The following is a 16,113-nucleotide window of genomic DNA, read 5'->3' as shown; positions in this document are numbered from 1 at the left end:
CTATGAGGGAGGGAAAAAGGGGAAGGGAGGGGCGGGGCCAGGCCAGGAGGGCCTTGTCATTGGGTCCTGCTGCCAGCTTGCCCTGTCCTATTGCCCTTGGCTCCTGCTATCTTTGACAGGCAGCCAGGAGCACATAAGTATTAATTTTCTAATTTTAGGGGCCCTATGGGCCAGATAGAATGGCTTGGTGGGCTGGATCTGGCCCATGGGCCATATTTTGCCTGCCCCTGGGCTAGGTAGTTCTGCTCCTCCAGGATCTGTTCTCAGCTGACTGCAGGCTCTGCTGGCTGCCCACCCAGTTTGACTGGTAATCTAGCTCCTGCAGGATCTCTGCTTTCTTTCTTCCCTCATTTAAGATGGCACACCTATTTTCCAGCAGCTAACTTTTGGTGTAAGAGGCGAACAGTGTCATGTTAGGATATCATATACTGGTGATTAAGGCAAAAATAACTTGTTTTTTCTCTTGTTCAGGAGGAGAAAAGCAGCGAGTTGCCATTGCAAGAGCAATGCTAAAGAATCCTCCTATCATATTGTATGACGAAGCAACATCATCTTTAGATTCTATTACAGAAGAGGTAAAGTAGGGTCAAGAACATTAAAGCCTTTTCACTTCCATTATTGCATCTATTTTTGCCACCCTTCAACTTCCTTAGAAAAGTTCCTATCGCTTAGCTTTTTTCTGACTACTGTTCTCTAATACCACTTCCTGGTATTGTCAGTGTAGAGTGGTGAATTCCTCCAGCTGAAGACTAAGGGCTGAGATGCTGTTCCCCAGCCTACCTTGAGTGAGAGTCAGGAATGTCAGGCCTATAGCTGAACTGATTTCCTGTTTTACACTGTGACACCTTGTTGCAGCAGTAATCCTACACCATTTGTTAATAGCCTTATGTACTTGTGAAGTAGGAAGCCTAGTGTCCACTTTATATGGAGGCATTCGGTTGCCTTTAGCATTTATTAAAAATAAATCGGGTAAATGACTGATATAATGAAAAATAGAAAACCTTTTGTTTTGCTGTGGAGCATCTTGCTGGGATGCAAGTCAGGTATGTATAACCTGCAGTGCTCACATTAATTTATATTCATTTCACGGGAAGGGCTGTGAAACATCAGGATGTTGTGACACAGATGTCATGACACTACCACAGCAACTGCATCAGATTTCATAACCACATCTTTGCATTCAATACAAAAATCTCAGCACTAAGAGTAATTTCATGAACTAACCTCCTCACCTAAAACTACAGCTAAGTGCATTTTTGCAGATTGTCTCTACTTGTGCATAGTATTTGGCATATTTACTGACCTCTGATCACTGCATTGCTTGTATTTTACAGTTGCGGCTACTTCTCTTTACAGAGTATCATAAAAATAAAATAATCCACCTGTCCGGAATAAACTGTTTTTTTGGACTAGTGATTTAATTATTTGTAGCGTACTTCTGGAGAGTACTGCTTTATTTTCTCTCCCTCCTCATTTTGCTATATTTATTACAAGGTTTCCAAACAAAGCTAAAAGTTTGCCCAAAACAGCTCTACTTTAAATGTAGCAAATAAAATGAGTTCATTATAGAAATGTGTATCATATAGTCAAAATTTGTTTTTTGACAAAGGCGAGCTTTCTTTAAGGATGACAAAATGTAAATCTCAGCTTGTGCAGTCAACATCCAACCTCCTAAAAACCACTCTTTGTGCTTGATGAATATGTTCTGGAAAGTGAAAAAGTAGTTGTGTGGTGTAGATATGAAATTTATTTCAGAGCTGTTCTAATTTTGAGGATGTTAGTCTCCTGTTTGCCAAGACTTAGCTTTTCTTTACTATCCTGTGAGCCGGTTAAACATACTCACTTTTTTGTCACTGCTAGCAACACTGTTTCTTGCTCAGCCAAATTACAAATGTTTTTTTGAATCCAATCAAACACCTCAGTTCCTTCATCCCCTTGCTCCTCTGTGAATTGAACCCCTCTTGGCTTCCCTTGGAATTGTAAAGAATTAGTCATGTCTTATTTCTTGGCTCTCTCTGTCATCTTCCATAAATTTCATAGTTCTCTTTTGGGGGCTTTGGCACTACTGAATGCTTTCTCCTGCATTGTTTGACATGTTAAATGACCTGATTTTAGTTCCTCGTAAATGGGTACAATATATGTGTGCACACATACACCGGCACTTTTCATCTTGCAGAACATTCTGAATGCCATGAGGGACATGGTGAAGCACAGAACATCTGTTTTCATTGCCCACAGATTGTCAACAGTAGTGGATGCAGATGAAATCATTGTCCTGAATCAGGTGAGATCATCATCTTCTAAAGTTGTACTTTGATGTGTCTGTGTCTGTTAGTGATTTTGTATGTGTGTGTTAAAATCTAGCACAATTCTGTCTTTATATAGATCAGTGGTTCTCAGTGTTTTTTGTACCAGAACCCATTTGTAAAGATGGATGACCAGTCCCGACCCAGTAAACAGATTAAGTAGAAAGCAGCCCCCTGGTCCTCCTGGCACCCCTCACTCCCAACTCTCTGCCCCCAACCCCCAGTGTGTGAGGCAGGGGTGGGTGGGTGTTGAGCATGGGGGGCGCTCCGAGTAGCCCCTTGCAGGCTGGAACTCTACCAGCCTGCAAGGGAAAACCCATGGTTTCCCATGCTTTTCTCCTTTAAAGGAGAATCTGTTTTTAAAGTTTGTTTATGACTCATTTATTCTTGCAACCCATTTTGGGTTGCAACCCACAATTTGAGAAATGCTGATATAGCTCCCTTTGCAACAACTACAGTTTATCAGTAGCAAAATATATATGCATACATGTGCATGCATGTGTGTGTGTTGTGTTTTAATTGCATGTATTTTTAAATAGGTTATAAGGTTTTCTGGGATGGTCTGGTCTTGGTTTAGGGCAGGGGTGCTCAAACCCCAACCTGAAGGCCAAATGCAGCCTGCAGAGCTATGGCATCTGGCCCACAGAGTTCCTAAAGTCAGGAAATTTGGCAGTGGAGGAGGAGTGGTGATTGCCATATTCACTTGAATATAAGATTGCTCTGAATACAAGACAACCCCCCAATAATTCAATTCTGTATATGGAAAATTAATAAATTTGTTATAATTTTCCAGGTATAGGAGGTTTGCCTTGAATTTGTCCCCTTCCTACTGCTGCAGCAGGGAAAATAAATCTGGGAAAGGGTCAGGTAACCCCTTTGTCATGTCATATAGTTCATTGGGCTGGGCCCCAGCAGAGTCCACAGGATTTCAAGCCATGGTGACCCCATAGCTCAGCACATTTATATGTACTCCAAATACCTCCTACAGAAGATCCATGAGCTAATTAGCCTCCCACTTATGACTGGAACCAGGGGATTCTTGTCACAGGTCCTGGGATCCTCCAAAAATGTATATGCAGATGAGGTGCAGGGTGAACTGGTCCAGCTTCACCTCCAGAGCGTAGGGCCACACTAATCATATGCAACAAGCTGAGCGAGGGGGCAACAGAGGGATTCTGTGTAAACTGTTTGAGGCCCTGGTTGGTGATGTTTGCCAGATGTTTAGGGGCTGGTGAAGAAATGGGAAAGAAAGTCACAGCTCAGCTGTGGGAGTGAAGAGGAAGTGAATACGTATGCATTGTAGTGGCTCACCATAATTTTTAAAAGTCAGCACTGAGGGGCACTGTGCTCAGTGTGCATTACCATGTGTCTTATCCAGATGGGCTGTGCTAATCGCTCTTTGTGGTAGGTTCCCATCAGCATGTGTGTCCAATATGAGACATGTGTTTTATAGTCATACTCGGTGTTGGCTGCATTTAATCATCTTCATAGTTTGTTTCCATTACTGACCGCAGGCACCAGTGTATTTAATAGGGTTTTCTTGTATGCAAATATAAAATGTGGGGCATTTTCCCTCTTACTGATTGCAGGGGAGGGGGTGGGGAACAGGGGCGGACCTTGTCTTCTATTCTGGTAAATATGACAACACTACCACCTCTCCCCTGCTGCCAAGTTCCAAAGCCATGCCTCATGCCCCCTGTGCAGCTGGATCAGCACTGGGCCACAGCCCTCCACAAATCTCTGCAGATCAGTTGGGCCTCTCTGTATTCACCCCATTTGCCAAATTGGGCCCACCAGCCCAGTGTGGACCTGGCACTGCCCATGTGGTCTGTGGGGCCAAAAGGTTGAGCACCACTGGTTTAGGGTGTTGCACATTTTTTCTTTAATTTATTATGGATTCCTGTCAGTGTGCATTCCCAATATGCACACCTTTTATTATACTTCATTTTTACCAGTGAGTGGCCATTTTCCAAATATCCATTGTTTCTCTCTCAATAGAAAAGAGGACAGCATGTTTAGGTGTGTCTGCAGATAAATTGTTGCAGGATTATTCAGTCTAATTATGTTAGGAATCTGAGCACCATTTTCTACTGTAGCTCTAGAAAATTGTAATTATCCTTACTTGTATTTCTCCCCTTTCCTCCCAAGGAAGACCTTTCAGGACTTGATTGATTTATATCACTGTTTAGGTATCACCTCATGCTCTCTGTTCTAAGTTCACCTCCTTTCTGTTAAATCTTGGGAATGGAGTTAAATTAGTTTTAAATTTTTCTTTTTTTTAAAGGTTGGTAAGTTCATCAATATTAATTACTTTAGCTTACATGTTATGGATCTTAAATTTAACACTGTGTAATTAGTTCTCTTTAATTGCTACTCTTGTGCTCATAATCCTAGAAGTCTTGACTGAAATATAACTAGAAGAAAAGCAGACAGGATTTTGAGTGGGTACAACAAATGGTGATGCAGGACTTTCTTAAAGGTATTTTCAGAGCAATGGTATCTGAATATCACCTGAGCTTCACATGGAAGAGACAAAAGAGATGAAATTAAATAGCCTAAATTTCCTGCCACTTTCAGCTTTTGTTAAACATTTAAATAGTATATATTACTTGGTCGGGACCTTTTTTATAATTGTACTTCATTTTCTTTAGATTTATTATACTTGTAAAACCCATACAAGACATTGTAATACAGTTCAGGACAGCACAGTGTTTTGAATTGTTGAATTTTAAAGATGCACAAAATTAAACCAGTAACATAGTAACAGCAGAACAGCTGCGAAGCTCAGGTTCATAAGACGTGTTGCTTTCTACCCAATGATATGCTCAGTCAGACAATAAGATGCGTCCTGCCCTGCCAGCTGGCTGGCTCATGAAGCCTTGTTGCTTCTTGCTCTGTGAAAGGTGCTTGTTTACCCCTGCTGTACCCTTTAGGCTATTAGGAGAGCCAGTTAAAGAAGCATCAAGAGTGGTGAAGGGACTGGGAAACAATATGTACATCACAAAGCAAAAGTAGCTGTATAATTTCACAGGTTTAGCATTTTTCTCATGTACTAAAAATCAAAATAACTCTTGCACCAGTAAGTGGACAAGCCCCTTATTAATGATATTGAGGTCAGTGCTTCAAAGCTAGGTGAAGAAGATGGAATTGTTTTCAAGGACTGAAAAGGTTCCTTGAAACAGTTTTGTTTCCAGAGCCCAGCAGAGTGAACTCTCTAAATTAATCACTTGGAATTTTACAAAATTCCATAGTTAAGTTGGCAAAGTGCATCTTTGTTAACGTTTTGCCAGCATGAGAAGTAATAAAAGTGACAAGACCCAATTTTGTTTCCCAGCATGTTCATCAGCAGCTGTCACACAAGGAGGTAAATTTAACTGTAGATCAGAGTTTGGAACTAATACAAAATCTATGCAGTTGTGCATATAAATGCCAATTTTTCCCAAAATGACTTGTAAGAGCAGCAAGAGAAAACAAATGCATCCTTTTCTTTTGAAGCAAGTGTAAGTATGTCTCTTACACAGTTCTCTATCAAAAAAAGGTAGCATGGTTGCCTGTAGTTTTTAGTGGAGACAATTCATAAGACAGTTTTCTAACCCACATTGAATACAGGATGCAGCTAGATACTGTATGGTCTTAATACTGCTTTGGAAAGTGCAGTCACGAACTGGGGAGTTTTAAACATATGAGTTCACCAATTTAACTTGATCATGTTAATTCTGGCTTAACTATGGATCTCTCTGTAGGTATTTTTATTTGGGGCTTAAGAGTGGCTTTTAAGTTAAAACTGTTCCTAATCAACTTAAGCTAAGCCAATATATGTGACGTACTCATTCTGGCACATCCACGTGGGCTATACTCTACAGGAATACTAGTAACAACACCTAGCAGTTGTATGTAGCACTAACCCATTTTAAATAGCACGTTAGTAGTATTTTAAACTTGGCAGGCAGGCAAGTTTTAAGTTTTGTCACACTGAGACCAAGGTCGGAATTCAGTTTTCAGAATTAGAGAGCACTCCAGAACTGTTTAACACAGGGGCAGGCAATTATTTCAGCTGGAGGGCCGCTTAACAAGTTTTGGTGAGCTGTTGAGGGCTGCATTGGTAGCCCTGCCCCTTGACCATTGCCTTACACCCCTGGTCATCATATTGGGACTGGAAGTCCCACCCCTACCCCCTGACCTTTGCCACCGAAAGTCCCTCCTCTTGTCCCCCTGGAAATACTCCTTTTGGAGGGAAGGATTGCCATCTTAAAACCAGAAAAAAAAACAAATGCACTAAAAGTCAAATATATCTACTATAATAAATTTTAATTTTATTGCACAAAATATTTGTCATGACTTGTGTTTGCATACTGTATATAGAGGGGGTTGCATAGTAACTCAACAATAAAATCTTACCTTGGTATAGTGTGTTGTGGGGGGGGTTGGAGGTGTGTGTATGATTGACTGGTGGGGGGGCCCTAGGGATTGAGTGGGTGTGTATATGTGGGGCAGTTGTGGGGGGCAGAGTATGGGTGTGAGAGGGTAGGAGGGTGCAGGGGCCCCCTCAAACCCCTGCTGCAAAGCAGCAGCAGTGGTCAGGGGCACATGTGCCCCTTGCTGGCACCTGGATGCGTGAGGCTCTGTCCAGTGATGCACATGGGGGCAAGGAATTCAGCCTGCCCAGCCCGCCTTTATTGTGGGGGCTCCGCGCAGCGCACCTGCAGCTCTAATACTCATGCAGCACCAGGGGAAGCCCCGTGCTGGAGCCGACTACCTTCTCTGCCTCCTGCTGCACAAGTCCCAGCACTCTGCCAGGACTGGAGGGAGCCCTGTGTGGCAGGTCAGTAGGGAGTGCTCCTGTGCTGAGCCATCTACCTCACTGTACCCAACCACCTTCCAGGCTCCAAGTGCCTCCCTGGGGGCACCTCACATCTGGCCAAACCCCTTCCTGGAGCACACCTGCTAGCCTGGGTAATGCTGCCACCACATAGGGTCTGGAGTGATCCTGGCCCTGTGCCCCCTGGGAAATGCAAGCCTGAAGCACAAATAGTGGTCTCCCTTAGTCAACCAAACCAAGGGGACCCCAAGGCATAATCTAGACCCACTCCCAATCAGTCTCCCACGCTAGGTACAAAGGAGAACTTTATTGGTTACAAGGAGTAGGTTTGAAATAGGGTACAGGGTTGAGCAATATCAGAAATCTCATAGAGCAAACTGGCATGGCTGGGTAGCCTTTGATCATGTATCTGAGTTACTGCAAGCTATATATCTAGCTAGATCTCAGGTAGCTTACTCACAAGTATTATCTAGAGGCAGGTGGAGATTCCCTCTGGAGGTAGACAGTTCATTGATCATGAGTTTCAAGAGAGAGAGCAAGTTTCAGGTGGTCCAGCTCTTCTCTGAGTTTTCATCATGGCTACTGCCCCTTCTCCTGGGCAGTCCTTAACTCTATATAGACCTTATGACCTCATTTACCTGGTCCAGTGGAGGCCAGCACCTGTTGGCTGCCAGCCAACCAATTTGAAACGCATCACTGGTTGCCGGGTAGACTGGCAGGGTCTCTAGCCCCTTCCCAGTCAGGTTGGTATTGCTTAGAGTAATAGGGAGCATAAGCCCCTCACCCAGATATGTGATGCCAGTCACATAGGCAGAGGGAACAGGTTTCCCCCCTCCCTCCAGAACGTATCCAGCTCAGGTTACAACTTAGTGTTACTTGAGAGAGGGATGTCTGCCCTTTGCAGGGACCATGTTAACCAAATTGTCACGCAGCAGAGTTTTTGGGGAGAGACAGAGGTGGCATTCTGCCACACCCTGCTTCCCCACAGAGTCCTGGGACCTGCACAGCAGGGGGCGGCAAAGGCAGCCGGTTCCAGGATGAGGCTTCCCCTGGTGCTGCATGAGTGTGGGAGCTGCAGGCGTGCCGCACTGTGCAGAGCCCCTACGATAAAGGCAGGCTGGGCAGGCTGCATTCCTTGTCCCCATGTGCAGCAGTGGACAGGGCCCCATGTTGCCAGGTGTCAGCACGGGGCACAAGCACCCCTGCCTACTGCTGCTGTCAGCGAGGGATTCACGCCATTTGGGGAAGTGTGTGGCCGGGGGGGGGCGGTCCCTGTACCCCTGCCATCCTCCCTCACACCCACACTCTACCCACCTGAGCTCTGCACTCCTGCCACCCCTTTATTAAAGCTGGGGATTGCCAAGAACCACACTGTAAAACTCTGGGCCACGCTGTCCTTATGCTCAATAGATCTGGTAGGATTTAATCTCTAACTTTATATTTTACAGGGTAAAGTTGCTGAACGTGGTAGCCATTTTGATCTTCTCACCAGTCCCAACAGTCTCTACTATGAAATGTGGCACACACAGAGCAGCAAAATACAGACTAGCAATAGTGACCAGAAATGGGAAAAGCAAAATAACCATATGTCCAAAGAGGAGGAAAGGAAGAAACTACAAGAAGAAATTATCAATAGTGTGAAAGGCTGTGGAAACTGCTCATGCTAAATGGGGTGCAGGAATTATTTTCTACAACAGGTTAAATGGCAACTTTAATATTGCACTGAAGCACAGCTCTTGTTTTAAAAATCAAATAATTCATACAGTTCCTGGTTTTGTTTTATTTTTACAGTTTCTCAGTGAAGCGTAATGTTAACCAAAGGATTTTATTTCCACATTTTTTGAGAATCTTTAATATTTATTAAGATCTTCAAGAGCTGAACTTTTTTTGAAATCTCAACTTATTGCTAATTAACAATGTATATTTTTATGGCAGTTTCAGACATTTGTACATTTCACTGACAACTACTTGTCAGATGACTTCTACTGTTTCATGTGGCAAAGATTGGACTCCCGAAGATGTATTATTATTGGACTCCCCCCAAGATGTATTATTAAGTGGTACACAGGCTTGTTCTTAGCCTATATTATTTTTCATCATTGATGGTTGGTAACAATGTTTTATATTTTTAATGTAATTCAGTTAACTTGAATATATTCACTAATGAATAAGGTGTAATTTAAGTTCTTAAATGTCTGTCTGGTTTGGAATAATTTGCTTTTTTTAAAAATCAACAAAGCAAAAAAAAAAACCCAAAAAACAACAACCTCTGATTGCAGAGTCAAAACTGGAACCACTCCGCTTACTCCTCCAAAATAACTTTTGTACTTCCCCCTCTATAAAACATCAAAGCATTCCTTTTAAAGGTGAGCTAAATGTATTTTTAAGAACTGGATGCAAGTCTACATTAAGAAACTATAATGTTGATTTCATTTACCAATAAATGTTGTAAAGCAAAATATTAGAATTATAAAGCTTCTCCACTATTTACCTGCCAAATGTGTAGTTCAAGAGTCTGTGTCCTTGGCATCTGCTAGAATACCTAAACAGAATGCAGTCATCAACTTCATTTCAGGCATGGACAAGTGAAACCAGCATGTAAAGGAGCGATGCATTTAATCATTTGCACGAGTGTATGAGAAATGGACCTAAATGTTGTTCTGCCAATTGCTCCAGTGGGCTTCTAAACCCAAGGTCCACACCTGTGAGGTGCTGAAAAATTTCAGATCCCCATGCAACTTGTAGGATTTTGTTGGCCTCTGGTTATAGGTCCTAAGATATTGCCATGGGGAAATGTGCCAGCATAATTACACTGCCATAGTTATACTGGTATAATGTATTGCATAGACTTTCTTACTCCAGAAAAAGATGCAATTTTGGTTCACTTATGTCACCAGTTAGAGTTATACCAGTATAACCAGAGGAGTATAATTATGCTGGTAAACTTTCATGTGTGAACTTGTCCTTAGTTGTGGCATTAATTGCTGGAGAAACCTTGAATGTTGCGGTCAAGTCTTGACAGTTATTTTTAGTGAACTGAAACATTTATTTGCTATTCTGTTTGCTTCCAAACGAAATAAAGTAAGTGAAAGGACAAGACAAAAGCCAAAGTTTTTAGGAATTTTCACTGCTTTTGGATGCTCAGGTCCCATTTGCCTTTTGAAGTAAATGGGAGCCTAAGTTCCTCTGAAAAATCAGATGCAGGATGCTATAGGACTGACATTTTGGAAAGTGAAGCACTCCAATCGGTGAATATCTCTGAAGATTGGACTACAAATTGAATTTGTTGGGGGGCAGGCAGGGGTGTAGTATCTTTTAATTCAGCTGAACTTATCATCAGCTGTTGATGAAAATGTGTCAATTTAAATTACAAGTTGAGCTTTAAATTTCTTTCATTGTTGCTAGTCTGTTGTTCTCTTTAATTGTGTAAGGATAAATTAATCCATGCTAGTAACCCCCCAATTAAGAATGATTGTAAAAAAGTATGTCACAGTACAAGGATTTTTTTATGGCATTCATATTTTGTAGTTTTAAGGCAAAATAAAATCTTGCTAGTCTCTGGTGACAGTTCAGAATTATTTCTGTTTAGGGTCTTCCTTTTATTTTCCCTAATTGAATACGTCTCTCTTAAATTTTTCACAACAGCACAGCAACCCCAAAAATAGTATCATCTTTAACTGCCAAAAACAGTTAGCAAAATGCTGCTAAAAGCCACTTTGGAGACTCTTCTCCCCCTTTTCCTAAATCAAATTTTTTTTTTCCTTTATTATTGAAAGAAAAATGCAGTTCAATGAATTTCTTTCTATCTACTGCTGTATATGCCAAGTGGCATACGAAAGTTGTGTTTAGTAGCATTTCAATCTTAAACATGGTTTCCTTTGACACGTTACTTGAGCATTGCAAGTTTTAGAAATTAGCGCTACATGAACAATGCAAAATATCAAGATATGTTTTTCTCAATGGAGAGTCGCCCACCTGTTGCCTGACTTATCAACTGTAGTTGTTGCTGAATGAAAGATCTAACACTACTCTCGTGTTACAGGTGATTTGAAAGCAATACAGATTTCGATGCTGGAATATTATGATGTAGGAAACATGCTTTGGCAGCTGAGTAAATGCAGAAGTAAAGTTTATGCAGTTAATTACTGTAAGGTTTTTTTGGTTTTTGCATGTATTGTACAGTGAATGTCATTACTGTTGCAGGAGAGGGAAGATCTTTTTTCAGCCTTAAGTAACATGAACACAGCTAATTTTTTTTCAAGGGTTTGATGCAGAATTGTGCTGGTTGGCACCTTCTAAAGATTTTATCTCAATAATAAATGCTTGTGTGTGTCATCACTAATTAAAACTAATGAGGTGAGGGTTAATTAAAGGTCTCTCCACAATGTAAATAATTGCTCAAAAAAGACGTGTAGGAAACAACCTTTGGCTGTAGAACTGAAATGACCTTTTGGGCAGTGTTTCTCCTCTTTTGAGGTGTCAAACTTTTCCATGCTGCAGACTCCAGATAAACATTGCAGTACTATTTGCATTTGTATTTGAATGTTCATCCTGCCTGTTTGTCTGATTCCTTGGTTCGCTTTACACATCGCTACTGTAACTTTAGAAGAGGGCAGCAGAACATAGAAGATGGAAGGAAGTTTCTGTAATTTAGTAATAAGATGACAATTTTTCCATGTCATGTGTCTCTTCCTGTAGTTGAAGAGGAAGCACCTGCTCAGATAGCGGATCCAGTTGTTGGAAATGAAGGGTTACAGATGGACTTAGTTTTGCAGTTGCCCCTATTTTGCATTATGGTAACAAACAAGTGGGGGACCAAAATAACAAGTAGGACATCTTGCCCTATCAGCAGGCATCATCAGACTAGTAGTAGCTCTTCACCTAGTGAACCTCTTGTTCACTTAGAAGGTAAAATTTTGGCTCTGGCTATGTTAAGTTTTGGTTTGTGTTCATGTGCCACAGCTTCTGCTAGACCAGTCTATGCGCACATTTTAATGTACATGCTAACCTAGAGAATCATAGCTTTGGAGGACTTGAATAAAAGTAGAGAGGCACCAACTTCTGCGACTGCAGAGGGGAAATTCTGCTAAAATCCAGAAGATATTACCTCACTCTTTCTGAACTGTAATTTTTCCATTATGCTTGGAAGTCTCTTTGACCAGTGACATGCTTCTGGTCCAAATTAAACCAGTTCACTACAATTTATTATGTTGTAGTGAAGCCTGGATTAAATCTTTATTTACATTTTCTTGTTCCTGGAAGAACTTCAACCTCTCATTACTTCTGTACATATATATTTATTTGAGATGGGTCTTTAGTTTAAAACAGCTGCTGCTTCACTGAATATTGTCTTTAACAGCTTTAAACATTTCAAATTTACGTATGTGTTCTTAATTCTGGGGGGCAGGAGGGGGGGTCTTGTGAAAAAGCATATAAGGACAAACAAAGAAAATGGCTTGAGCTACTATTCTAGTATGAGTTTGCAAATCCAAGGCTTTTACAAATGTGAAAGTAGAAGTCTCTATTGCAGATGCCTTTATAGTGTTGCCCCTGCTTGCACAGTTATGGATCAACACTTATGAGATATACAATTCATGAAATCTAGGTCTTAAATTATGTCAAGGTTTCTTTTCAGGATGGGAATGTAAATTGTACAGTAAAGGCAACAAGTGTCCAAAAAAACGCCAGTTAAAATCATGTTGTGTAAACATTCAGCTGGAGAGACTTCTTACCATGACTCCGTTGTTAAGCTGTGTATAGATAATTATTACTAAATAAAGGATTTATCTCTTTGTGAATAGAAATGGGTGTCCTGTTGAAATGACTCTTCCAGTTTTACAGCAGTTCCCAGGGGAAACAGATATTTTGTCAGTCACATGCACAGAATAATAGTGATGATTTTAATAGCAGCTATGGGAATATCGCTCTGTATCCACCCAAACGAGAAAGCATTGAATTGTTTCGTAGCAAAAGTAATTGTTTGCAGTGCTTACTAGTGTCAGTGAAGTTGATAACAAATTATAGTGCTTTGGGTTAGCATTAGGCAATCAAACTTCAGATGATCAATCAGAGGAAGATAAATTCATATTATATGCCCAAATTCTAGTTCCCTACCCCTCCTGCCCCAAACACACTCTTGGTTATTATTAGAAAGGTGATAAATATTGGTTTAGCTCCAAAAACACATTTGAAGAGTATTCAGATTATCTACATGGTATTGAAGCTTTTTCATGTTCTTAGTGAAGCTTAAATGTCTTTAGTTTAAAATATTGCTTGTAGTTATTTCTTACATACCGATACAATAGTCTTCCCCGCCCCATCTCATCCCCAGCACTCGCTTGTATAGTTTACAGGAGCCATTGTAGTGGAATAACTCGACTCATTCCTGAAACTAAATTTCAGTCTCTGTAATTTTAGTATTTCCTTTTGAAACCAGAAGTGTGAAGGACATTTAATGCAACCCAACTTGTGATAGTTTTACTGATGCAATATATGGGGCTCATTTAAACTGCAGTAGCTGTAGCTCATGTTAGCACATCATTATATAGCTAGGGTGTTTAACCATTGTATTGTAGGGAGTGCTGTATTACTGGAGTGAAAGAGATATCCTGGAACAGATTGTTTCCTATTTGAGTCTGATAGGAACCTCCAGCTGTTGTTTCTAGAGCTTCATTTTCCACATCTTTCACTCTTAATGATATTATGCAGGAATGTTCTATAGATGCTGACTGACAAAATGCTGCCATTGAGTGTTTTTAGGGAATGAGTTCAAATAGGACAATATTTTTTTTCTCTCTCTCCACATGTGCACGTATCTTTCATTAATTGTAATTTGAGTTGCATGTGTGCAGCAAAGAAAACAGTAATTAAGGATCATAAACTGGTGGATTTTTACATAAATTAAGGATTGTTTTGAGGTTACCACACTCTTCTCATTTAGAATCCCATCTGTATTTAAACAATGGTCTCAGGAGTGACAGCTTGGTGCTTTGTTGATTGGCTCCTATTCCCCAGTGAAAAAAAACCCAGTGTCTTTCACATTCAATTCATCAGATGGCATTTTGGTCCAGTGGAGCTTCTGAAAGTCCAAACACTTTTGTTTTTTCCTACCCATTCTACTGGAGGTTATAATTGAGGCTGTGCACACAGATTTCCCTAGGAGTCTGACAGCCCGTGGGTCTGTATCTTTGTTCCTTGCTGTTAGAAAGGTCCAGTGTTTTGCAGAGGAGTGGGAATTTTCCTTACAAAAGCTACGAAGTACAGTCAACCTGAGTAGATTCAGCGGGACAACTATGTGAAGGCCTACCACAAAGTGCCACCAAAATATGATGGCAAAATATTACAGCACCAAGAAGCTTATAATGCTGATGTTCTGATCACTGGCCGTAATTCATCACTTCTTTCATTGTGCTCATGTAAGATGACAAAAAAACTGCAATTTTTTTTTTTTTAAGATCCACATACGCCTCAGCCCTGAATGATGTTAAAGAAGAAACAGCTTCATGTAATGTACTGTCACCTCCATCTTTGGAAAGGTCTTTGAAAAGATTATGAAGGACCATATCTGTGGGAGTCCAGCAGGAAAATTGATGCAGCAGGGCAACCAGTCCATAGCGGACTCCAAGATGCACATGAGTCTTCAGCGTGACAAAATCATCAGCGAAGCTAACCGCACTTTATCATGCATCAGCAGATGCATGACAAACAGAACCAAGGTGGTGATACTTCCCCTCTGTGCGGCATTGGTTAGACCATAGTTGAGAGAGATTTGAACAAGGAACAATGGTCACAAACTGACAGAGAGCAGATTTAAGCTAGATATCAGGAAAAATTTCTTCACGGTAAGGGTGGCCAGAATCTGGACTGGGCTTCCAAGGGAGGTGGTGCTCTCCCCTACCTTGGGGGTCTTTGAGAGAAGGCTGGATAGGCACCTGGCTGGGGTCATCTGACCCCAGCACTCTTTCCTGCCTAGGCAGGGAGTCGGACTCAATCTGTTATCTGTTGAGGTCCCTTCCGACCCTAGTATCTATGAATAATGTAATGTGCTGACCAATTTCAACAGTGGAGGGATAACCACTAAATCATATCTTAGTCTGGCAATAATCTGCAAAAACATACGAGTCTTTTGCTCAGAAAGACAACAGGGTCTGCCTTAATTCTAGAGATGAGGATCTTCCAGCTAAGTTTGTCCATTTAAACAACAGGTGATTGGTTATTGTAGGCTCTGATAGCTTGTATGGTCCAACAAAGCCCAGCAGAGAGAGGGGCAGACTTCTACTGCAAGGCCCTGTATGGAAGACAAGACCCTGTATTGGTCAATGTTTTATTTGCAACTGAAAACAAATGGAAAGCCTGCATATTGCCATCTGGGCCACCCAGCAAGGAGGGGGCTGCCTTCTGTGCTAGTCAGAGCTTCACCACCGCTTTCCAAATGGTCTTCAAGACAAGGCCTGTGCAGGTCATGAATGGATGTTTGTGAGCCCTAAGTTGGAGACTAGTAGGACTTGTTTGAGCCCTTACAGAAATCTCCTGTTTCCAGAGATTGTGTACAAGCTTCTCGCAAAGAACTGGATCTTAGTCTTAACTGTGATACAGCCAGTGCTGGGTCTCCAAACCAGAGACACTCAGTTGTACCAAACTGCATAGCACCTTTAAAATGTGATAAAAGAAAAGGGAGAGAGAGGCATGGAGGAACAACTTTTTTTTTGTTTTGGCTTAAAGCAGAACAACAGTAGGACTGCAGCTCCTCACACATCCACTTCTAGTTTTCAGTACTTTGTTGCTCTAAGTTTGTCAAGTAAACTACTTGTCACCCCAGTTGAACGTGTGCCCTGTAAAGCTATTAGCTCTAATATCCTGGGCATGCTGGAGGGGAGTTTTACTTCCATTATGGAAAAAACAAGGTTGTACACTCTGTACATCAGCTTGTGTTGCAGCCTTGAAATGTATTGTCAAGTGTTCTGGAAGTGTAATATGAAGATTTTACTG

General features: G+C 41.3%; 1 protein-coding gene across 1 annotated transcript in view; it reads left to right on the top strand.

The window, feature by feature from the left end:
- The window catches only part of ABCB7 (ATP binding cassette subfamily B member 7), a 97,535-nt gene extending 86,184 nt beyond the window's left edge, over nucleotides 1-11,351 (top strand). The window contains exons 14-16 of the mRNA XM_019521502.1: nucleotides 472-575; nucleotides 2,177-2,284; nucleotides 8,574-11,351. Coding sequence (XP_019377047.1) covers nucleotides 472-575; nucleotides 2,177-2,284; nucleotides 8,574-8,792 — 431 coding nt within the window. The 3' untranslated portion in view covers nucleotides 8,793-11,351. The remainder of the gene's footprint in view (nucleotides 1-471; nucleotides 576-2,176; nucleotides 2,285-8,573) is intronic.
- The last annotated feature ends 4,762 nt before the right edge of the window (nucleotides 11,352-16,113 follow it).

Source organism: Gavialis gangeticus, unplaced genomic scaffold, assembly GCF_001723915.1.
Source record: "Gavialis gangeticus isolate Ggan-Ray unplaced genomic scaffold, GavGan_comp1, whole genome shotgun sequence".
In the NCBI taxonomy this organism is placed as follows: domain Eukaryota; kingdom Metazoa; phylum Chordata; order Crocodylia; family Gavialidae; genus Gavialis; species Gavialis gangeticus.
Note: the sequence above shows the minus strand (reverse complement) of the source record. Positions and strands in the feature narration are given on the sequence as shown.